General features: G+C 43.0%; 2 protein-coding genes across 9 annotated transcripts in view; one reads left to right on the plus strand and one right to left on the minus strand.

The window, feature by feature from the left end:
- Positions 1-12,882, minus strand: part of GTF3C1 (general transcription factor IIIC subunit 1) — a 39,403-nt gene extending 26,521 nt beyond the window's left edge. Inside the window, exons 1-11 of one of the 3 annotated variants that reach the window (XM_032704339.1) lie at positions 12,653-12,882; positions 11,693-11,902; positions 11,345-11,521; positions 10,109-10,252; positions 9,473-9,569; positions 8,860-8,983; positions 5,386-5,544; positions 4,663-4,778; positions 3,079-3,403; positions 1,210-1,421; positions 585-721 (exon numbers count right to left, since the gene is read on the minus strand). In XM_032704339.1, the coding sequence (XP_032560230.1) occupies positions 585-721; positions 1,210-1,421; positions 3,079-3,403; positions 4,663-4,778; positions 5,386-5,544; positions 8,860-8,983; positions 9,473-9,569; positions 10,109-10,252; positions 11,345-11,521; positions 11,693-11,902; positions 12,653-12,882 (1,931 nt within the window). Of the gene's footprint in view, positions 1-584; positions 725-1,209; positions 1,422-3,078; positions 3,404-4,662; positions 4,779-5,385; positions 5,545-8,859; positions 8,984-9,472; positions 9,570-10,108; positions 10,253-11,344; positions 11,522-11,692; positions 11,903-12,652 lie in introns of those variants that run through there. The other 2 variants (XM_032704338.1, XM_032704340.1) reach the window with 2 other exon arrangements.
- Positions 12,883-12,969: 87 nt separating this feature from the next.
- The window catches only part of KIAA0556 (KIAA0556 ortholog), a 55,542-nt gene continuing 45,816 nt past the window's right edge, over positions 12,970-22,695 (plus strand). For 3 of the 6 annotated variants that reach the window (XM_032704341.1, XM_032704347.1, XM_032704346.1), the window contains exons 1-5: positions 13,008-13,181; positions 14,175-14,250; positions 15,885-16,054; positions 20,532-20,614; positions 22,328-22,462. In XM_032704341.1, the coding sequence (XP_032560232.1) occupies positions 14,189-14,250; positions 15,885-16,054; positions 20,532-20,614; positions 22,328-22,462 (450 nt within the window). In that variant the 5' untranslated portion in view covers positions 13,008-13,181; positions 14,175-14,188. Of the gene's footprint in view, positions 13,182-14,174; positions 14,251-15,884; positions 16,055-20,531; positions 20,615-22,327; positions 22,463-22,695 lie in introns of all 6 variants that reach the window. The other 3 variants (XM_032704343.1, XM_032704345.1, XM_032704342.1) reach the window with 3 other exon arrangements.

The raw sequence follows: 22,695 nt of genomic DNA on the forward strand, positions 1-22,695 counted from the left end.
GCAGCCCCTTCCAATGTCTGATCACTCTCTCTGTAAGGAACTTCTTCCTAATGTCCAACCTAAACCTTCCCTGGTGCAGCTTAAGACTGAGCCCTCTTGCCCAACTGCTGGTTACCTGGCTACAGCCTCCTGTCAGGGAGTTGTAGAGAGTGAGAAGGTCTCCCCTGAGCCTCCTCCTCTCCAGGCTGAACAACTCCAGCTCCCTCAGCTGCTCCTCACAGCACTTGTGCTCCAGTCCCTCCCCAGCCTCGTTGCCCTTCTTTGGATACGCTCCAGCCCCTCAATGTCCTTCCTGAACTGAGGGGCATAGAACTGGACACAGCACTCCAGGGGTGGCCTCAGCAGTGCCCAGTCCAGGGGCAGAATCCCTGCCCTGCTCCTGCTGCCACACTGCTCCTGATCCAGGCCAGGATCCATTGGCCTTCTCGCCCACCTGGGCACACTCTGGCTCAGGTTCAGCTTCCTGTCAATCAGGTTCAGCTCAAGGTTCAGGGGCAAGAAAAGCCAAAATGGAATAAGCACCCAGTGCTTCCACTCCCCAAAAGCACCAGCCTGCCCCCAGCCCTGCTGTCAGGGGCACTCACGTGAAGAGGCTCTCGATGAGCCGCAGGTTCCTCACGGCCTCCACGATGAGGTTCCGCCGCTTCAGCAGCCGGTAGGTTTCGTGGGATCTCTCCACTGCTGAGGCCCTGGAACGCTTCTCCTTCTTCTGCCCACACGCCTTCTAGTGCACAGCGTGGACAAAACAACAATTTTACACCAACTGTCCAGTGTCTTCAGCCTAACGTTGGCTCCTCACACAGTAACAGCTGAGGAATTCAGAGTTTTCATGCATTTATTTGCAACAAACGAGTCAGATGAAGATTATCTCTCATCTCCCCTGCACAGGCTGGGAGACAGAGCAGATGATATGCAGCACTTGTGTGCTACATTAAGTAATGACATGCATTAAGTCAGCCCAGGCAATTTGGAGAGCACCAGGGAACTAACCCAGAACTGTAATTTAACATCTACCTTCCTATCTCCTGGAATAATTTTCACTTACAACTACAGTGCAGATGAATGTACTTTAAAATCAAATTAAAAACCCCCCAAACAATTCCATAAATAAATATAAAAACTCTAGCTTGAAGTCTTGCTATAAAAGTACATAACTCCTGAGCTCAGACAGCTGTACCAACAAGAAGATATTAAAACAAATGATCTTACCTTAGGATCTTCAAGTCTGACTTCCTCCACCACAGCCACATCCCCATCTTCATCAGTGGAATGAGCACAGGTGGAAAGATTGGACTCCTGCTTTAGGGTTTCCAAAGTAGAACTCTCCCCCGAAATGTTTTCTGGGAGCTCATCAGGATCTTCAAGAATTTGAGGGGAAGGCAGCTTCTTTCCCTGAGACTTCACAGCTGTTGGCTTTGAGCCTGGTTTGAGAGCAAAAAGCCTTGTAACTGTTCTGCTCTCCCTGTTCAGCTTCTCTCTCTCCCCATTCAGCCATTCCCCATCCACCCAGGTAGCTGCACTTAAAAGCATTCTGCTGCATTTTCCACACATCCCACCCTGCTGGAAGCAGTGGTCTGACCATGAAAACCTGCATTCAGCCTCCAAAAGTACAGTTTAAAAAAAAACCCTGAACTCCCTGCCATCAAATAATTCTCAACATGCAAAAGCCTTTTCACAGGCAGACTTGGAAGACCATGAAGGGCCAGATTAGCTTATCCACAAATTGCCATGTGAAGAGAGGAGAGTTTTTGTCCCAAAGATTCTCAAGCTCTGCAAGAAACCTGACTTTTCTGACTCAAAGCAGAACAAGAGCAAGGATTCAGTATTACTCCAAAGATAATCTACACAAGAAATGGAGCTCAGTTCTCCTCTATTCCCTTTGAGTTTAACAGTACAAATTCAAACCACCATATCCTTTTTAAAATATGTCCCCAAAAGGCTGCTAGCTTTCACAGTAAGGTGTTCCAAACAATTAAAGAAAAAGCTGAAGCAAGTAGCTTCAGGGGACAAGACATTTTTGTTACAATATGCTTAGGTGAGTAAGGCTGAGGGTCAAGTCATCCACAGCCAATTGCTACTTGAAAGTAGGAAGTTACTGATCTTGTCTGGTCTCAGCCAACAAGCCAGTATTACTCTAAATATACTTATTCCACTTGAAGGTTTGTATCAGTACATGAACATATATTTTGCACAGACTCTAAGGCTCAATACCAGACATTTCCAACTGAAAAAAACCCCACTGCTAAAAGGGGAAGAATTTTTATATGTTACAATTTTAAAATAAAAGTTAATGGGCTGGTCTGTCAGCTCCTGTGCTATCTCCCACACCTAAGCTGACATTTACATATCCAATGGAATGAAACAATGCTTTTTAATGAGAGGCACAGCCCATCTTTTTCCTTAGTGAGGAAGAAATAAAATATTTCAAGACAGATAAAGCGTGCCCAAATCCCTTCTGAAGTCTTCAAGGACTTTAAAGCTCTACCAAGATGGTGCTCTCTGATGGGCACAGCCTGAGTTCTAAGATATTTTAAAAAAGAGTCCATGACAGATTCCTTGTCAGTTCATCCCAGAACATCCAAGGGATTTTAAAGTATTACCCAAGGATGCTGTTTCTCTCAGCAGCTCAAGCCAACCTGACTGCTACCTACCACTGTGCTTGTTTTCAGCCCCACAGTCCTTCCTCCTTCCTTGCAGCAGTTTTGGAATTTGTCTGACCCTTTGCAGGATCATTTCAGCCCTTCAAGTCTACAAAAAAATACCCTGAATATCCAGGGAGCACATTGTATGAGCCCATTTCATTTGCACAGGGGAAGGAGAAGCAGATTATCCTCTTGGTGATTAGTGATAACCAGAAACACTACTTGGCACACAGACACCAGAGCACACTTCAGCCCTGAGAATCTCCAGAGATTACCACACTTAGTGTCCCAAACCATAACAATCTGGGGGGAAAGCAGGGAAATTATCAATTAATGTAACAATAAAAAATGTGACCAAAAATTCTAATGGATGCTACTAGCATATTACTTTTTCTTTAATAAAAGGATCCACAAGAAAAATACAGTCATGATCTACCTTTAGCTGGTGTTGACTGATGGGCATCATCTTGGCAACTTAATTTCAAGAGAGAACCAGAGTTGGCCTTCTGCCCTTTTCCTCTCTTCTTGCCATCTTTCCCTTCCTCTTCATTGTCAGACTCTGAGACCAAAGTATCATCCTCTCCAGGAGACACCTCTTCCACAGGTGGGGAATCTTCAGGCACCGGAGCCAAAGTAACTGTAGCCAGCTGCTCACTCCTGGCCTTCTCTCTCTCAAACTGCCTGTTTAAATCACTCTCCTCTGCAAGAATGTGTGAGATGTACTTTGTTGTCCTTTGCCGACCTTCATCCTCCATAAAACCCTGAGGAAACAGTTGGAATGTTATTTTACCACCTGACTTCTCCATTCTTGAAGTGTTCTGCAGCACCAACAGTGGGAAAATTTTCTACCTGTTCTCCCCTCACATCAAAAAATATCAGGTTATTTTTCATTTTCTAAGTAACAAAAATGTCACGAACTTTAACATACAGAAATCAGAAGGCATTCTGTGCTTGAAAACCAAATAAATCTGCATTACCTGCACACTAGAAGGAAACACCCACAGTATGTGGGATGTAGAAAAGTCTAAGGAAGAACAAACTATATGTATTCAGACTAGAAATCAATTTGTTTGGGGGGAAAAAAATAATCTGTGAAATAACTGCAATGCAGAAGGTACCTGAGTGACTAATTCGTGGAGCTGCTGCTGCCCTGTGCTACAACAGGTGCTTCCAAGGATCTAGAAACTCAAACACTTCACCAATCAATCAGGGAAGATTTCATCTTAACAGCTGACTAGGGAAAAGCATGCTCAGATATTCTAATAGTTTATGTAATTTGTTTGTTTTTAAATTTACAGAACTTTTGACCAAATGACAAGATCTTCCTAAAAAAATTCTCTGTTGTGGAAAGGGGCAGATGGCTGTATGCAAGAAATGGCAGCTGGATTTGTCTTGTGAAATGAAAAAAATATTGAAATATCTGGAAATAAGAAGTTTAATCACCATAACCTTTACGAAAGGTTTTGTTCTGGCACTTACTGGCTTTTTCAAAAGCCAAGTAGATTAATGATTTTAAATGCACTGAGGGTCTTTGAGAAGATCCTCCAGTAGATGATCTTGCAAAATAGAGGTTGTCTTATAGCCAAAAATGAAGCAAAGTGGCTCTTTTGAGTTGAGAGACAGTTATGTTCATGTCCATGAGGTACCAGCCCCCAGGTCACTTGGGTTACCACTGATCACAGTGAATGACTCAGGTTAGCTGGCTGAGGGCAGGCTGAGCAGGGCTGAGGCCAGTTTCTCTGCCCTGTCTCTTTTTGGAAGGCAGGTCTTTATTAATTAAGCACCCAGTTACAAACCAATGTAAAATATTTGTACATCTGGGCCAGTGAACTATTAAATGTCAGGCAGCTGCTCAGGAATGAGTAAAGCAAAGGGATGCTACAGGAGCAGGAATGTTACAGTCTCAAATCACTGCTGTTTCCAGTGTTTGAGGTTAACAATGTTATAATGTATTCCCACAGTAACCACAATTGTATCTTCAGTTTCAATAAGTATTTAAATTATTTTATTTTTGCCTTACCTTGACAACTTTGTACCTGTCCAGAAGTCGACAGAGCATCCTGGCTTCCAGCTTCCCCACATTCATAGCCAAGCGAATTTCTGCCTGAGAAATACCTTTGGTTCCTCTGCTTTCAACTGTTTCAGAAAGGAAAACCAACAAATATCTCAGGGAAATAATCTGACTGAATTATATATACATATATTTGTGTACACGTTAATATTTGCTCTGAACAACCATATGTGCCAGAATATTAAATTTAAGATTCCCCACTAACTAAAGGCATTTTCACAGACATACACAATATTCAACCAAAACACAATTTTACATGAAGCAGTGCCCAGCAGAATGAGGTCTGGAGGCCAAAGCTTCAAAACAGAAGCAGGGGTGAATTTTTCCCCTGACAGCTTTCCACAGTTATATATTAATTTCTCCATTTTGAAAGGAAAAGATAGAAGAATAAGGAGCATTGTTTTCTTCATCATTTTTTCTCATCCCACCACAACACCTTGTTTCTGTCCTGCTGGTTTTTTTGGGTGGTATTAAATAGTTGATAAGCTCCCAGGAAGGGATAAACTCCAGTCTAATCTGGATATAAAGCTCATTTTGCTACGAAAAATTGACACTTTCTGATGCAAAAGCAACCAGAACTTAAAACCCCTGCAATATATACATTTCTTTTAGACACACAAGGAGTAAGAAGATAATTGGAAAAGGCTTAGGGTGTCTTACTACAGCACCTACTTAGCTCATAAGCCTGGGTGAGCATGTCCCTTTCACAAACAATATCCACAGGCTGAACAGTTTTTGTCATGATCTCTTCTTCATCATCATCATGATAATCTTCCATTTTCTTCCGAAATTCCTTCAGCAGTTTAAGGCAACGGACCATGACATCAGTCCCTGTGAAACAGGAATGTCAGTAACAACTCCTAACAAAATGCAGGGTGTGTGCACGTGTTTAAACCATTTTCTCTCTTTCAGCAGCATGAAGAAGCAGCAGTGCAGTGGGGAACAAACAACTAAAGACAACTGGGTATTTCTAGGACAAGTTTGCTACAGCTTTTCCCTATATATGAATTGTTGAGGTGCTCCAAATCTCATCTGTGTCAATTCTAGGACTGCCCAGTAGAAGAAATTTCAACAGTACAAATAAATCAATGAAGGGATTAAGTGCTGATCCCCAGTATTACAACTGCAGAACACATATTTGACTGTAAGATCACTCACTGGGTATAAAGCCACTCTTTTTTACAAGGATAGAACACACTGCTGCCCACAGCCACAAGATTCTCATACATGATTTAATTCCACATCTTAACATGCTACTCTCCACTGGCTGTGCTGTAGTAACTCTCCACTCACTGGGATCTCACAGAAAAGAAGGGTACAGTGGGGACAGATGGCTCCAGGAGAGCTGGACAGACCCTGCTCCCTGACACAAGGATGACCTCCTCTCACCAGTGTCATCAAGCTCCTGCTGAACCATTTCAGAGAGCAGTGGTAAAGCAGAACTGGGTTATTGTACACTGCCAGCTTAGCAAGCTGCAGTGATTCAGCAGCTACTGCAGAAGCAGCCAATTCATCCTGCAGCAGTGGGTGGAACATCCACAGCCATCTCTGCTCCTCTGGTCCAGCTGTGACAATGCCAGGTGACAGCTTTAGCTGAAATCACGGGGGTTAGGTGTATATATATATGAGCAGTTACTGATGCCCAGCTGACACCAAGTTAACCCACAGTCACTTGACCACGTGACTGAGCCCCAGGCCAGATGATTCCATTATTTTTCCTTGACCCGAATCCTTTCCCTAAGATGCTGCTTAGGACAGTAATTGAGTGCTGACATTTTGGTAGGCTTGCTGGCATTGTTATTATATCCTTTGTATTTCTACAGCACATTAAATTTCATTTGAAGCAGTATTTGAGAAAAGAAACGAAAAAAAATCCCCCAAGAAAAAATCCCCCAAAACAAACCAATTCTTTTTCCTTTAGCTCTTTCTGTCCAATAATGTTCTTCCCACAGCAGATGCTCTGGCTTCATCCTCAGTGTGTCCCACATATTTCTATCTGCTTTCCTGTATAACTCCAGAGATTAAACTATCTTGATCTCTGATGAAAATCAGCTATTATTAATTCATCCTCCTTTAATACCTAGTGTTTTTAAGGCATTTTTGTGGATTTTCAGCTTTTACATCTGTAAGATGGAATTACCATTCAAGCAAAAGATTCATCAAGTGGCATTTTTCACGACAAACTTAAGCAGTAAATGCAGCTGCTGTTTTGCCAATCTCTGACAGAACACAAAATATCACTGCCTTGGGGGCTGCCACCAAGTTTGTAAGTGGACTTGTATTTTCTTGCCTTCTAAATAAATACCTTGATAGGAAGTTAAAAGTTTTTACTACTGATCATAAACTGCCTTTTAGCAGTACTATTTAGTCTTTTGGGCTTTATTTGCAAGTGTTTTCAGCTCGTTAGAACCTCTCTGAAACTTAAGTCAGCAGGAGGAATTATAAACAGATACAACCAGGTGCAAAGCTACTCACAGGTAGTGAAAGACAGAACCAAGGATTTGGTCCATGCCAATGCTAATGGTGTGACTAAAGGGCACCTAAGTCTGTAAAGGTTGTATAAGAGGCTGTCATACAACCACTGCATGTTCAGACACTTGCTCAAACCAGAAATACATCAGCTATGCACAATCCATATTTTGTAAACCATCTGGTGATACTTTTCCCCATATATTTTAGTGGATACTGATCTAGTCTAGAACATCGAGGATCTCCACTGCTTTCTTCAAACTGTGAACTTAAATGAGCTTTCCTGTGTAAAACTCCCTCTGATATTCTTATGGAAGGAGAGGGATCTGTACCTTTCATGACAAAGCAACTCAGTCACTCCCTTATTTGTTCAGCACAATGTGGGTGATTTCTCTCTCAACCATGCTCAGTGCTGTACCTGCTTTTGACCTCTGCTTCTCTTTGTTCATAATACATTTTCCTTCTAAAGAATTTCTCTTCCCTGACTTAATAGATTTGAAGGAATTTGTTGTCTTATCCAGCCTTAATCCAAATCCATGTAACTGGCATTAACTTTTGTCTTGAAGTTCTCATGGTTTTATTGGCTCTTTCCCTTTCTCCTTTCATATCCCTCCTTTTCACAAACACTTTGTAATTTGCAATGTTCAGTTCATATCAGGTTTATTCCCCCCCCCAAAAAAAAGTTCACTATGTCTCTAAAAACCATACTGTTCACCTTTTAGAACTATTTTATTTTTAACCCTGCAAATCTGCCTCTTAGGATGTCCTGTGATTAAAGATTTGGTTTAGATTTCTTTCAGCAATTGCATTAATTCCATTGGTGATAGTGTCTTTCCTCATACTTTCTATTATTATTTCTTGTAGTTTTTTCCCCATGAAAGTTTTATCTGCATCTTTTTCTGAGAGCAGCTGCTTTCTTTAGTTCCCTTTCTTCACGCAGTTCTGCCTTTCTTTGTCTTTTCACTACATTTTTGGAAGTTATCAGCTGTTCTTGTAACCAATTAAATTTGAATTCAAAGCTGGTTATGCATTAAACCATCCCTCAGCAGACTGTGGCTTTTTTGGATAGTAGCTGTTGGGTATCTTGCTTACCCTGACCCTGAGATTGGCTCAGTTTGTTAGAGCATGGAGCTAAAAATGCCAAGGTTGTGGGTTTGATCCCTGTTCAGGTCAAGAGTTAGACTTCATGATCCTTGTGAGTCCCTCCCAACCCAGAATATTCTGTGTTCTGTGAATTCCAAGGCAGTGCTGTAGGAGCTTACTTCCATATTTTGATAAGAACTTCCCAGAGAAACTTCGTATTCTCACGACTTTAGAAAAAGTCACAACCAAGATGGTCTGTTTTTAGCTTATTTCATACATTTTTTTTCAAGTTTATTGACTTGTCATTCAACTTCAACCTGAAAGGTCAGCTTTGTTCCTGCTCTCTGTATTGGCTTGAGCAGTCTTAGGTCACATCCACTGAAACATTTATATCAAAAAAATTTGCATCCATTTCTTAAAAACCTGGAGCAAATGCTTAATTCAAGTGGGCTGCAGCTTTAGTGACACATTTATCTACATAACTGCATAGACAGATTTCACTCACACCTCTTTTAATTTAAGATATGAAGCTTACAGATAGAATGACATCAACGTAATTACACAAGAGAAAAGCACAAATATGGTTCTTGTTACCTTTCTTTGTCTTGTAGGGTCCTCCACTGGGGTGGATGTCCTGCAGTGGCACAGACACGACCTTGGCCAGGCCAGCATTCATCATGTACTGATACAGACGTTTGAAAGTCCTCTCACAAAGGCCCTGGTGCAAAGAGAAATGGCAAAAGTCACTGTAGCCCAAAAAGCCTCACCTGCTGCTGATCAAAGCACCAAAGACATTCCTGCTACCTGTTCTTAAAACACAGTGTTCTGGGGGAGGATATCCAAAAAGGAACTTCAAAGCCTGTTAGTGTAGACACTGGGCAGAACATGAGATGTTTCTGGAGGGTGTTGTATTCCTCCAACTCTGTCATCCAAACAAACAGCTTGTTTGTTTTCTTACTTGGACAAGTAAGAAATGCACGATGATATTCATTGACAAAACATTTCTGAAGCTGTGGATGGAACAGAACTCCTTCCCTATGACAAACACCAACAGTAACTTGATCTAGTAGGTTTTTAAGATCCTTCTTTTGATATCCTCCCCCAGAACTTTGTGCAATTTTAAAAAGCAGGCAGCAAGAATGAGTGCCTTTGATACTAATTATCTAGATTCTACTGAGTGAGAATTTGAAAGAGGAATGAATCTCACCAATTCTTCCCTCAAGTTTCCTAATGTTTCCATCTGGTTTGAACGAGCACTTAGCATACTTGAGAGCTTCTCCATTAGAATATCATATTTGCTCCTCCTAACCAAGAAAAGAAAATTATTTTACATGTAAGTATGCACATAACTTCATAAAAATGAGTTGCAGCTTTACAAAATGTCAGTCACTAGAGAAAGTATGCTAAGTGTTCTCAGATTGGTTTAGGAATTAGTTTTCTTTCCTTCTGTGAATAGCACATGGGAGAATTTGTCACTGAGAAGAGATCTCAGCCAAGGGAACAGTGAGTAAGCCCAAGCTGTTACTTCACTGGCAATCCACAGAAGCACAAGTTCTAATTATAAACAAGATAAGAAAACAAAACAAAAAACCTATTAGAAACGTGTTGGAAGTGAAAACACTCAAAATTAACAAAATGATCAGTGCTACAATAAGAAAAGTTAGGTTTATGTAGGCAGCTGGCAGGCACTGGAATATTCTACTGAACTGTCTGGCATTCGGAAGAGGAGTTAAAGGAATTGAAGAGAGTCAATACCAGGAAACTTTGATGGTTCTGTGACAACAGAGCAATCTCTCATCATAGTAAAAGGTCACAGTCTGCCCAGCAGACCTTTAAAACATACCTGTCAGCATGAAAGCGAGTCAGAAGCAGAAGAATTGAGTGCTGCTGTGCTCCACTCGGCAGTCGTATGACGTGGGACTGCATTGTTATGAGACCATTTCTGTCCAATACTCTTCGATGATAATGAAGTTTTCCAGCATCCACTCTAAAGAAAAGATGGCAAGATAAAGACGGCAAGATATAGGCATAGAAACTTCTGCAAATAATTTTAATTATCCAGTACCCCAGAACACTTTACCTAAATTCCTATGGTCTTAGCAATAGTGACAAACTCAAAACTTTCAAAGTGACAAACTCAAAATTAAGAAGTGCCAAAACTAAGAAAACCTGTGAAATTTATTTTCACAGTTAATCCAATAAACAGAGAGAAATACCTCTGATTTTAACCTAGAGTCTAGGCACAGAGTGTCATGACATGGTTTGATGAGAGAGTTGAATCTGTATTGTATCCCCATGCCCCCTTTCTCCATCCTGTCTTTTTACCTGCTGGCTACACCACAATCACTGTTCTCCTTGTAATAACTCTGATATTCATCTCACTCCTTGTTGAGCTGACCTGGGCCAACAAACTGACAGAAAATCATCCACAAAAGATTAACCCTCTACCTCCATCATACAAATCACATAAAAGAGTTTCCTAAGTGGTACAAAACAATGCCAGGTGGTTTGCAAGCTACAACCCATTTATGTCCTAAAAGCAGTGAATCCTTACAGCAATGCTAATACTCTGCAGAACTTCAGAAGTTCTCTAAGAGGCTGTGTAACACTCCTTCATCAACAAAATACATGGCCTAGTCTGGAGGCTGGTAACTCAGGCTCCCACTCATTTGGACGAAGATGTCACACAAGGAAATGCTGGGGACAAAATATGGGCATCCAAGAATCTCTCCAGGACTCGGGCAGGATAAGGTGCTTTCTCAGCAGCTTAGAAAAGGAAATGAAAATCATTGTTCCATCCCAAATTTGAAGAAAAAGTTATTCAGAGAAAGCAAGAACTTCCACAGATCAGAAACTTGTGTATTGACCCAACAGAAAATTTCTGGAAGCATAATGAACTCAAGGGTGAGACCAGCATAGTTCCAGCAACATGGGCTCCAAGAACCAAGTACTCCTGGTAGTAAGGATGAAACACTACCAGTACACACAGGAGTTCAAATCAATACACAGGAATAGTCAAAAATAACCAGTGGCAACCTGTTAGCTTCGACTTAATTCATGGACAAAAATGCAAACTTACTTGAAAGCCCCACTGTGAAGGTCCCTCTGGAGCTCCCCCTGCCACCGAGCACGACCCAAACGCTCCAGGATGCAGTAGGAGAAGTCAGGGAGTTTTAAGTCAGGGTCCCCCTCCCAGCCTATTAAAGCTCTGTAACGTTGGTCTTGGGAAGCAACAATGACTAGTTTCTCTCCCCATCTGAGAAACAGAAGGAAGAGTAATATATTGTTACTAGTTCCATAAAAACAGAGAGGTCAATCCCTTTCTCCCCACAAACACCACTCTTGATATAATCCGTACAAACTGGGCAAGGACTTAAAAAAAATCCCTTAAAGGTATTTTAATGCCAGGCATAAGGATTTCACTCACTTTTCAACAGCTTCTTTGTAAGTATAACAAGGCTGCAAATCCTTCCTCCTTATCTGATCAGTGATATCTACTCTCTCTTTAAAATACTGGCAGGAACCTTGTATGCCATCTTTGTTATCCAAAATCATGTGGACAGGATAAATATCATCTGGAGCAACAGGATCCCTTTTGGTTTCCAGTATTCCAGTTTCAAGGTCTATTTCTTCATATCTGGAATAAAAGCAGAGAGCCAGCACTTAACCAAGCAAGGAGAAATGAAAGATTGTCAGATTGTCACAAACAATGCTGATAACTGAAACACTGTCACAAACAATGCTGATAACCCTATGGAGTACCTTGGAAAAATGAAGCTCTTTTGAGATATCAAAACTGGAAAAACACAAAGAGCAGCTCTGTGCTCCTCAAGTACAACCCAACCTCAGCGTGCAGGAGGCAGAAGAAGGGGGATACATTATTTAATCTTCAAAAACTCAAGGATACTGCAGTGGTGGGAATAAGAGAAACACACAGTTCATAGAGAAGGAAAACAACAGGTACATCCAAACCCGATGAACGGGGACATGTAAATTCTGCCTGTAAGTGGCAAACAGATATTTGAATGGAAATCTGGTCAGGACTCACAAAGAGGTCACAGAACCACCAAGGTTGGAAGAGAACCTTAAGATCATCCACTCCCAACCACCTACGGTAAGCCTTAAACCACTAAATCACATCACACAGCGCCAGACCCAAACTCCTCTTAAACACCTCCAGGGGTGGTGCCTCCAGTACCTCCAGGGCAACCTATCCCAGTGCCTGACCACCGTAACAGTGACAAATTTTCTCTAATATTTAAAATCAGCTCCGGAGCCACACTCCGCCCTTCCTGCTGTCACCGACCCAGCCGAGCCTGTGCGAGCAGTGGCACCCAGGCCCGGGTTCCCCCGGCTCGGGGCTCGCCGCCCCCGCCCGGGCCCTCACCCGTCGTGCAGGCGGAGCGGCGGCCGCGGCCGCGGCAGGCGGTAGAAGCGCAGGTCGGGCTGGGCGCTGAGCGCGGCCCAGAGCAGCTGCTGCGTGTCGGGCTCCAGCGGCAGCGGGAAGGGCGGCGAGCGGGCGGCCAGGCGGTGCCAGAGCGCGGCCGGGGTGATGCCGTCCAGCCCCTCCAGGGCCACCTCGTCCAGCAGCGCCCACAGCGCCTCCATGGCCTCCATCCCCCGCCGCCGCCGCTTCCGGGCCCGCGGCGCGCAGGAACTGACGGCGGCGGCGCGACCGTCACCGGGGAAACCGAGCAACAGCAGCGGCCGAGCCCCGGCGGGACGGGAACGGGGCCGGGGCCGGGGCCGAGCGGGGGCTGTGCCCGGGTCAGTGTCTGTCCCGGGGGGGCTCTGTCCATCCGGAGGCCGTGCCCGTCCGGGGGCTCTCCTCCGGTGTCCGTGTCAGTCCAGGGGTGCCTGTCCTTCGGAAGACTCTGCCCCGGGTGGTCCGTGTCGGTGCGGGGGCTCTGTCCAGGGTCAGTGTCCATCGGGGGTTTCTGCCTGGGGTCAGTGCCCATCCTGGGGCTGTGTCTGTCCGAGGGTTCTGCTCTGGGATCAGTGTCCGTTCGGGGGCTGTGTCCCTCCAGGGGCTTTGCTCCGAGGCTGTGCCCGGTGCCCGTGTCCGTCCGGGAGTTCGTGTCCGTCTGGAGACTCTGCCTCGGGTGGTCAATGTCGGTCCCGGGGCTCTGCCCGGGGATCAGACCCATCCAGGGTCCGTGTCTATCCAGGGTCCGTGTCTATCCAGGGTCCGTGTCTATCCAGGGTCCGTGTCGGTCCGGGGGGCTCTGCCCGGGGCTCCCCCTCCTCTGCAGAGCCCAGCGGGGTCGGTCCCGAGCCCGTCGGGGGGTCTCGGCCCCGGATACCCCCCGGTCGGTAAAAGACAAAGTACGGGGGTCCTTTGTTTGGGTACGGTGTGTTGGTGTCACATTTGAACTTGTTGAATGCGTGAGAGAACGCCCCGGCACAACTCGCGGCAGCGGCTCTGGGATGCTTGGTGGGGATGGCTGGAAAGGGTCGTGTTTCCTGAAAGGGGAGGTAAAATCTTTAATTAGGCGCTTTGAAAGTACACAGCCTCTGCAGCGAGTAAGTTGTAGAATTAACTCACCTCGTGAGCAGGAGCAGTGCAGGGAGATCACCCCACAGCTGGACACTGAGGAAGCTTCAGCCTGTGCCCCAGGGTTGACTTGCCCATCAGGTCTTGGGTTATAAACTCATTATATAGCATATACCTTCCATTCCTAGTACTTTTAGGTTCTTCAGGAGCTTGTGAAGTGAAGGGTTCTGAAAAATAGGTAAAAACAACTACAGTTTCCTCTGTTCTTCAGGAGCTTTATTTGCTGCACTGACAGCTTTATACCTTGTTGAAGGAGGAACATTTTTCAGTTTATACGTTCTCATCTATTGAGGGTGCAAGACCAGTGGTACTCCATAACAAATCATTCAGCCTGACAATTATATTCTTATTTCAGCTTTATATTAAGACATGGTGACTGACTTTGATGAAAAACATGATGAGTACTTAATATCCCTTCAGCAGAGAAACAGGTAAGGCACACATTTGTTACCCCCATTGGGTGTGAAATACCTGTTCTATTCTATCAAATACCAGCAGTTGTGGTGCACAGTCTGGCTTGCTGTGCTTCAAAGCATTCAGGTGTTTCTCTCCTCTTTGTTTGCTAAACACATCAAAGTTCTTATTTCTAGAGGAGACCGCGACGTTTCTTCAGCATTTAAAGCATAAATACATTTAGTAATAAAATATTTATTGTTTTGCTGACTGACAAGGAAGGTTTTTGTTTGTAGAGCAAAAACTTGTAGATTTAGAGGTAACTGGCAGCTCATGATGTGTGAGGATATAGTTATGAGGCAAGGTTTTTATGTTGTCAGAAATAAAGAAAAGTGGGAGATGAGGACATCCAGGTTGCTTTTGTAAACTTCAGTGTCTTTCAGACAAGTTTCAAACGTTTCTTTTACTGTTTGTTCTTATGTACCTTCCTGTCATTGTACCCTGGACAGATGAACTTCTTAGTTAATTCAGAAGGGCCTGCAAAACTTTCTTATTGGATTCCCTCCTTTACCACAAGCCATAAGATTTTTACTCAAATTCTGTAATGAACTGGTTCAGTGAAAAGACAAAAAAAACTTAAAAAGCCACAGTTATACTAAAAAAAAAAAAATCCAATTTTTGTGACCACGGGTTTTTTTTGTGTTCAGTTTTTGAAGAGAATAAAACCAATCTATTTAATGATTGAAACAACTTTCATCCTTGGTATCAGAGCTCTAATTCTGGATTATGATGGAAGTAAATGCCACTGAATTACAGTAAGACAAGCAGGTGGCCACTGGAGGTGTGCTGGGGGCATTTGATGTTGGACACATCTGGCAATTTGGGGTAGTGGGGCTGCAGAGCTGCCTGTGTGGGAGCAGGTCAGGCTCCTGCTGCATCCAAAACTAACAGAAACAGCCCAACTTTGCCACAACTTCACCAGTCAGAGAAGCCTGGGATGGGTGTAAGAGAGTGGTGGCTGCAGGGGATGGGGGGCTGTGCAGGGGCAGGTGCAAATTGTCACCCACAGGATCCCAACCTCCTGGCCTGCATGTCACCTCACCAAAGGAGCTAGAATGGACTGGGTATAGACCATGGTGAAAGGAGAGAAGACGAGACTTGGAAGAGGGAGGTTAGGTGTTTCACTGAAATTGAGCCCAGGGGAAGGGCATTTTTTAAATATTATTTTACCCAGCTTTCAATTTTCTGGTATCTCTAACTGCACTATCGACTGGGGGCTTTTTACCTCAAGTTTCAAAAAACGAATAATATTTTTCTTTTTCTTTCTTGAAAAGACCTCAACCGTTTTTTTCAAGCTTTTTGGAAATTCCAAGTAAAACTCTGAAAAATTCTTAAGAAGAAAGGTTGAATATGCCAAATACCAATTGGAAAAAATAATGTGAAATGAGAAACAGCGTGGAAAAAATATCAGAAGAGAGGGACTTGGTCAAACTTCATTTTGCCACAGTGTTACAGAACAGGAACAGATCCTGGAAGCTGTATTCTGGAAGTGTTGTTTGAACTGTGGACATGTTTTTCATCTCTGTGAGGTGGCGTGTTGTTGTATTTATTGCTGATCTGACCATCTGTACGTGCACTGCGTGAGGATGAAGTATTGTCCTTTCTGCTCCAGGTTACTGGAACGGTTAAAGAGAAAAGATCCTGTGCAGATCAGGCTGGAGCAGCTGGAACAAGGCTTTTCCCTCTATGTGAATGGAGCTAATTCAGAGCTGAGAAGTCACCGCCGAAAAACCAACTCCCACGGCTGCCTCAAAAATGAGACAAAGGCCTCCAGGACAAATGGTGAGTTCCGTGGGAGCCTGGCAGAGAGTGCAGGTAGAACTGTTTGAAAACTGCACTCACTGGAGCTGTAATTCAGTTGATGAGGTCACTGGCCTGGCTGTGATAAAGAGGCAGCACCATTTGAGCTTGGAATGAAATTCCGTGGGACTCTTTCATCCGAGTGCTTAAGCTGGTTGTGTGTAAGGAACAGTCTCAGCAACACCCTGTCAGTTTTTCAGTTGATCCCTGACTAATTCCAAGGTTTAACTTCCCCGCCTCTTCATTTGTTAAACAGCTCTAACTAAAACTAGAAGATTAGAAGTGTATAGAAATTGTCAGTGTAAAATAATGGTGTATCTTTGTCTGAGACATAACACCATTAATAGGATTTAAAATCTGATGGACTTCAATGTTATCTTAAGTCTGGAGTCCTGAGGACAAATGACATTTGATGACATGGACTGTAATCAAATTATAACCAGTAATAGCTGCATTAAGCTCATAAATGATGTTTAAGCTATAATAGTTGTCTTAAAAAGGCAGCTAATCTTTATTTAAATATTTGAAGTAAAGAAAATCTACCATTTTCTCCCAGTGATTAGTTGGCTTTATCTAAAAATGGGTATTTTGTTTCTAATTTAAGTCTGTCTGTCATTGAGAGCAGTGTAGTGACAGGAATAATTTTACATGCATGAAGGTATAAAGTATGAGCTTACTGGCCTTCTAATCTATTTAGCATAATGAAAAGAAAGTTGATTTTACTAAATCCTTGTGTAAAGCAGTTTACCAGGCTTAGTCAGTTATATTTACCTTACTACAACCTGTCTGTCCTAGAGGGTGTTTTTAATGTGTGGATGGTCTGCTTAAGCTTTATTTTCACCTAAAAGTGAAGACAAGGAGTAAAAAAAGGTACTTAATTTGATAATTTATTATGATTGAAAGTTTATTAATCTCAACAATACTGGAAACTAACTTTTCCTTCAATAACCGTGACTCTAACTTAATTTCTCTTTTATTTTGTTTTCCTGCCACACTGGGCACATACTACTTGTATTCAAGTTTGAGTGTGTTCAGCTTAGCTGTGAAACCTCGTGTGTAGTGATGGAAAAAGGTTCATGCTCTTGGATATTGGAAAATGAAGGAAAGTTTGTGCCTTGTCACTCTGGGATAATACACTTTGAGGGAGCAAAGCAACACCTTTGGCTTTTTGATCCAGAACCTGTGCAGGGATATTGTGGCAGCAGCTGTAATTGAACTCAGTCAAGAGAAATTTCCTCTCAGAGTTCTGCTGTGCAGTTGTTATCTCTAAACTGATCCAAAGTTCATTATTTTTATGGTCACTTGATGCCATTTGATTCAGTTAAGGTAGAATACTTGTCTTAGGGACCTTTAAAGATTTCAGTTGCAGTCTCTGTTCCTTTCCTCAGCTCCATCAACTTAGAGATTGTGGCATTATCTCTGCAGAAGACAACTCAGTGCTGTTTCTTCCAGTGTTGATGTTTTAAACACATGAAGCTGCAATGAAAGATGTCAACTGAATCATCATCCTGTCGTTTTTCTTCTTCCATTTCATTTTGCCACTGGAGTCCAGAGGGGGAATTATTGTGACCTGTATAAGCTTCTTGCCTGGGAATTCTACTGTAGCAATTTTGTGGTCTCTTTCTCTTCTAGGCATTTTTCTCAATGATTGAATATGATTTTACTTACAGAAATGATTCCTAGCTGAGATGCAGCACTGAGTTTTCTTCCCTTTCTGTCTCTTGTGAGAGTTATTGCATCATTCATTACTTCTAAGACATCCATCTATAGGATTAGTCTTCACTGAAAAATTAAGAATATGTGATACTTAATAATCCAGAACAGGCACAAATCCCTCTTTCTGGTTCCTAAAAGTGTCAACATAAATCTACTTGTCAGGACTGTTTTCTTTGTCTGTGTTCCCTTGGAGTAAATAATGATAATAGTGATTGATAAACTTTTATGCTTAGGATTGGTAAATGAATTAAAGTAAATGATGGGCTTGTAGTGAAGCTGAGCTCTAGGTGTCCTGTCATTTCTTTGGGTCTACAACCCACACATAGTTTCACAGCTATGTTTGTACTTCCAATGAATGCCTGTGTGGTCACAAAGTTGTGGTTTAAGGGTAGCATGGGGTCTCCTTTGATTATGACTAATATTTTGATGATGTACTACTGAGTTCTTGCCTCTTGGAATAGGCACTGTCAGCTCAAGTCTCCAAGGGAATGACACCAATGGACCTATTCCGTGTGCCAGAGCAGGTGGTGGTTGGTATTCAGATTCCATCCCACCCCAAGAGGGATGTTTTTGTTCCAAAGTAATGTTTGTTGCACAGATGACTTGCTCAGCTCCATCAGCCTCTGCCTGGGGTTTGAATTACTGTTTTTCCTGGTTTATAGAGACCTGGTCACATGAATCCATCACTAAGAATCATAGAATCACAGAATGGTTTGGGTTGAAAGGGACCTTAAAGCCCATCCCATTCCACCCCCTGCCATGGGCAGGGACACCTTCCACCAGCCCAGGTTGCTCCAAGCCCTGTCCAGCCTGGTCTTGGACACTTCCAGGGCTGGGGCAGCCACAGCTTCTCTGGGCAACCTGTGCCAGGACCTCACCACCCTCACAGGGAAGAATTTCTTCCTAATACCTAATGTAACCCTCCTCTCAGTTTGAAGCCATTCTCCCATGTCCTGTCATTGCATTGTCTCGTCAGTAGTTTCTCCAAATACTCAAACAATTCTGAGAACCAGCAGTGGTAGCACAATCCTACCCTGTCCCCTTTTCCTACTTACATATGTAGGATACATGAGTGATTTCTGGGCAGTTGCTTGGAAGAGATGGATTGCTTAGGGAGTGAAAGATGCTTTTATCCCAAAGCAGTGGCTGAGTCTGACCACCCTTTTAGCATTGTAGTGTCAGGGTAATTCACTCTTAGTGTCAGAAAGAGCCCTGAAGCAATCAGCACTGATGCTAATTAATAACTGCAGAGTATTTCTGGAGGTACTTAGGAATAGCTTAATGGAGTAGCAGGAGCTCTACTTCCTTTCCCCCTCTTTCTTAGTCTTGTTTTGGGCCTATGAGACAAATACCTTGCACTGAAGCAATAGAACAGCATCCTGTTCTTGCTCTGTAATGTTATTTATGATCAGTGCAAATTGACATAAGCATACACTGTTCCCCCAAGAATGGTCCTACCCTGTTCCTGTTTCCTCCTATCTGCTCATACCAGCATTTGTGCAATCTCCTGGTGAACCAGATTGCACAAGTGGCTGTAATTAAAATTAATCTTTTTTGGTTTTTTGCAGTCAAAACTTGCCCACATCAATTCTCTGTTGTCCAACCCAAAAAAGAAAATGTGTTATTGAGAGCTGTAATGAGCAACCTGATCTAATTTTGAAGTAAGCCCTTCTCTGAATGGAAAGCTGGACTAGGTGACCCTAGAGGTTCCTTCCAAACTAAATCTTTCTATGATTCTATGACCTTTGTAGGACAATTGGTTCTTTTATTGGTAGTGCCAGTTGCTGCTGGCTTAGGGTGACCATTAAATTATGGCTGAAAGAAAAAAGGTTTTGCATCAGCTGTTTTTCTCCACTGAGAAGAAATGGAAGCTGTAAATCTGTCTTGGACACAGGAAATGAGATGCCTTTATTTAGGATGCTACTGAGAGTGTTGGTGATGCCCTTATTCCATTGAGGATGCTGATGTGACCTGCAAGATGTTTGTCTCTTTGTCTCAGTCAAAGCACTGTTCCACTGAAAGCTGGGGGCATGTCCAGCACAGGAACCCTTAGTTTTCCTTGACCATACAGAGATTTTTTGCAGAAGTTCCAGCCCCAACTCTTCCTTGCCTTAGAAATGAAGGCTAATTGTTGTTTGTCCTTCATTTATGGCTTGTACATGAAGACTTCTTCTCTGCACAGTGTGTTAAATGACTTATACATTCTGTTTAATCTGCCAATATCTCATGTAGCTTTAATTTGAGAGTAAATGCACACAGCTCCTTTGTAAACCCAGCATATCACCTGTTGTTCACCAGAACCCTGTCTGTCAGAGCCTGCCTTTGGTAGTAGGAGTTCTGGGCTCATTTGTCTTCTTAAGACAACTTATTGTGTACCCAGCTGGGGATTAGAATGATGTGCATACAACATATTTCTAGACTTTCTAGACAGAAAAAGTGATGCTTCACCTGCTGTTGAGCTAATGTATCTTTAAAGAGTTTTTTCTCTTGAATACACAGGGTGATGATTGTCCCTGAAGAGATTCCAAGCTCCTACACCCAATATACAACTGGCCAGGATCTGAAATGGAATGATGTCTCTATTGCTGACACCATTCACATCTCAAACACTTACTCCTCTGTCCTCATCTGGAAAAAAACCCCAACATAAACCCCAAACCAAAATGTGAACTAAGGTGTATATTGTCACATATTATATTTCTATTTTCTGTTTTCTAATCCTTGTATTTGTGTTCTGGAAAAGCAGCCCAGCTAAGGGAGAGGGAGTTGCCAGAACACAGCACACAGACTGCACCCAGCAAAATCCAACGCAGGAATTGGCTCCAGGTAAGAAGCAGTTGGAAAGAATGGGTGTTTGAACTCATCCTTAGGTTGTAAATAATTTCGTGAGAAATTGTTTGCAACCTGTAGATAGGTGGGACTCCCATAGAATCTGAGTCTTGGCTTGGTGGGGTGCTGAGTGACAATGTGAAATAATTCTGTGGCCAGTTTTGTGTCTACTTTGAAGCCTGAAGAGGCAAATCTCACTGAAAGGGTCTGGTTTCAGTGACATCTGTCACAGAAACTTTTGTGGCTTGGACATGATTGACTCAATGTGTCCTGCAGCAGAACAGCTGTTGCTGGACATCTCTGATGGCAGCCTAGAGAATTTATCCAGTGCAAAGGATGGAGAAACTCATTTTTGAGACATCCCTGCCTGTCACTGGTGTTCTCCACACTGCAATAGGGTTGAGGGACACAAAAGTGTAATTTTCATGGCTTGAATTGTAATTGTGACAAATTACTGTAGATCATAAGAGAGGAAAATGCACAGAGATGAAAAAATATCCTGTATATAAGAAATGTGAAGCCATTAGTTACATAGTTGTTGGTTCAGTGGAGAAGCATCAATGGTCTTTTTTTGTTTTGGCCTAAAGAAGGATTGGAGTTAACCTGTCAAGGAGTGTGGCTTAATTAACAGAACAAATGGGAATTCTGAAGAATGGAGACATGTCACCCAAATAATTACCCTACTTGATTAGCAGTTGGCCTGGCTGTCCAGTGGCTGGGGATCAGGGTCTGTGTCACTGTGGATCAAGTATTCATGCCATGCAGGTTTGCTTTTCTTCCGACAAATATTGCACATTCGAGCTTTTAGGCTGCATTACTCTATTTACCACCCCTACTGCTTCAAAGTTGAGTTTAATTAATTTTCTCAGCTGCTATTACTCCCAGTAGATCACTGCTTACACACTGGCCTGTCAGGACTTGTTTGCTAAATTTGCCAAATGTGTAGCAAGTCATAACCTGTGTCATTCCAGTGAAGAAGGAGGCACATCCTCTGACTGGATTGGAAAGCTGGCTAAATGTAGGCAGCTATACTGAAAACTGGCCACTACTTGGGACTAGCTTAAGGATGAAACCTTAAGTCTTTTATCCAGTTGGATGGGAAGATAGCAGTTAGCCTAATGAACAACTGGAAATATTTAGCTGAGGAAATATGCAACCACTGAATAAGATGGAGGTTGTGCTATTCAGCAGTTTACTTTCCCAGGGATTTTCCCTGTGGGTTTTTTGAATAGCTGGAGGACCCAGCAATTCATGTCCAAAACTGCCAGACTTGGGCTGTGCTAAGGTGTGTTCTGAGGGGGGAGGATAGACTTGCTGAAAGAACTCGGTCTGTCAGAAGCCAGGTTGCCTTAGGATATTCCCTCTGGATCATCTCTGCCCCTGGCACTTACAGAATTGTAGAGGAGTGTGTGAACAGCAGAAAATGAGGTTTAATATCACTACACAGGCTTCTGTGTCACGTTGCCTTTAACGAGACTGTCCTCTTGCCATTGTTCGCTTAGGAGACACTGGGACAGCAGCAGCAGGTCAGGAGTTTGACCGGGGTGGTTAAACCATAATTTAGAGGCCCAAAGGTGAGCTCAGGGAGGACAGAAACCTTCTCTGGAACAAAGGGGAAAAGCAGTGCTTGATGTAGACATTGTTATGTAAAATGTGATGATTATTCTAGCACCAAAGGCATCTAGTTTCTTTGAATGCTTCTTTTAACAGAAAACTGTGGCAATTAAAACAGAAAAAGGGGGTAAACTCTACATTGAACCATCTCTTCAGTACTCTGACGATTTTGAACCTTATGAAAGCTTGACCTTGGAGACAAATGGTGATGATCCTCTCCATTATTCCCAGGTACAATTGGCAGTTGCCTTCTATTCTATTCTATTATTCATGGTAGTGTCATTTGAAATGTGAAAGGGCCCAGGGGTCAGTCTTGGCTGGTGCGTGCAAACCCAGAATATAGTGGTTCCTTCATTAGGTGATTCTGCATTGTTGAGATGTGACATAAAGAAGGAAAAAATGAAAAGTAAAGCTCCTTTTGAAAATCTGATCTCAGTCAGCAACACTGCAAAGCATTAAGTCCT

The sequence above is a fragment of the Chiroxiphia lanceolata genome, chromosome 16 (genome assembly GCF_009829145.1).
Source record: "Chiroxiphia lanceolata isolate bChiLan1 chromosome 16, bChiLan1.pri, whole genome shotgun sequence".
Lineage (NCBI taxonomy): Eukaryota > Metazoa > Chordata > Aves > Passeriformes > Pipridae > Chiroxiphia > Chiroxiphia lanceolata.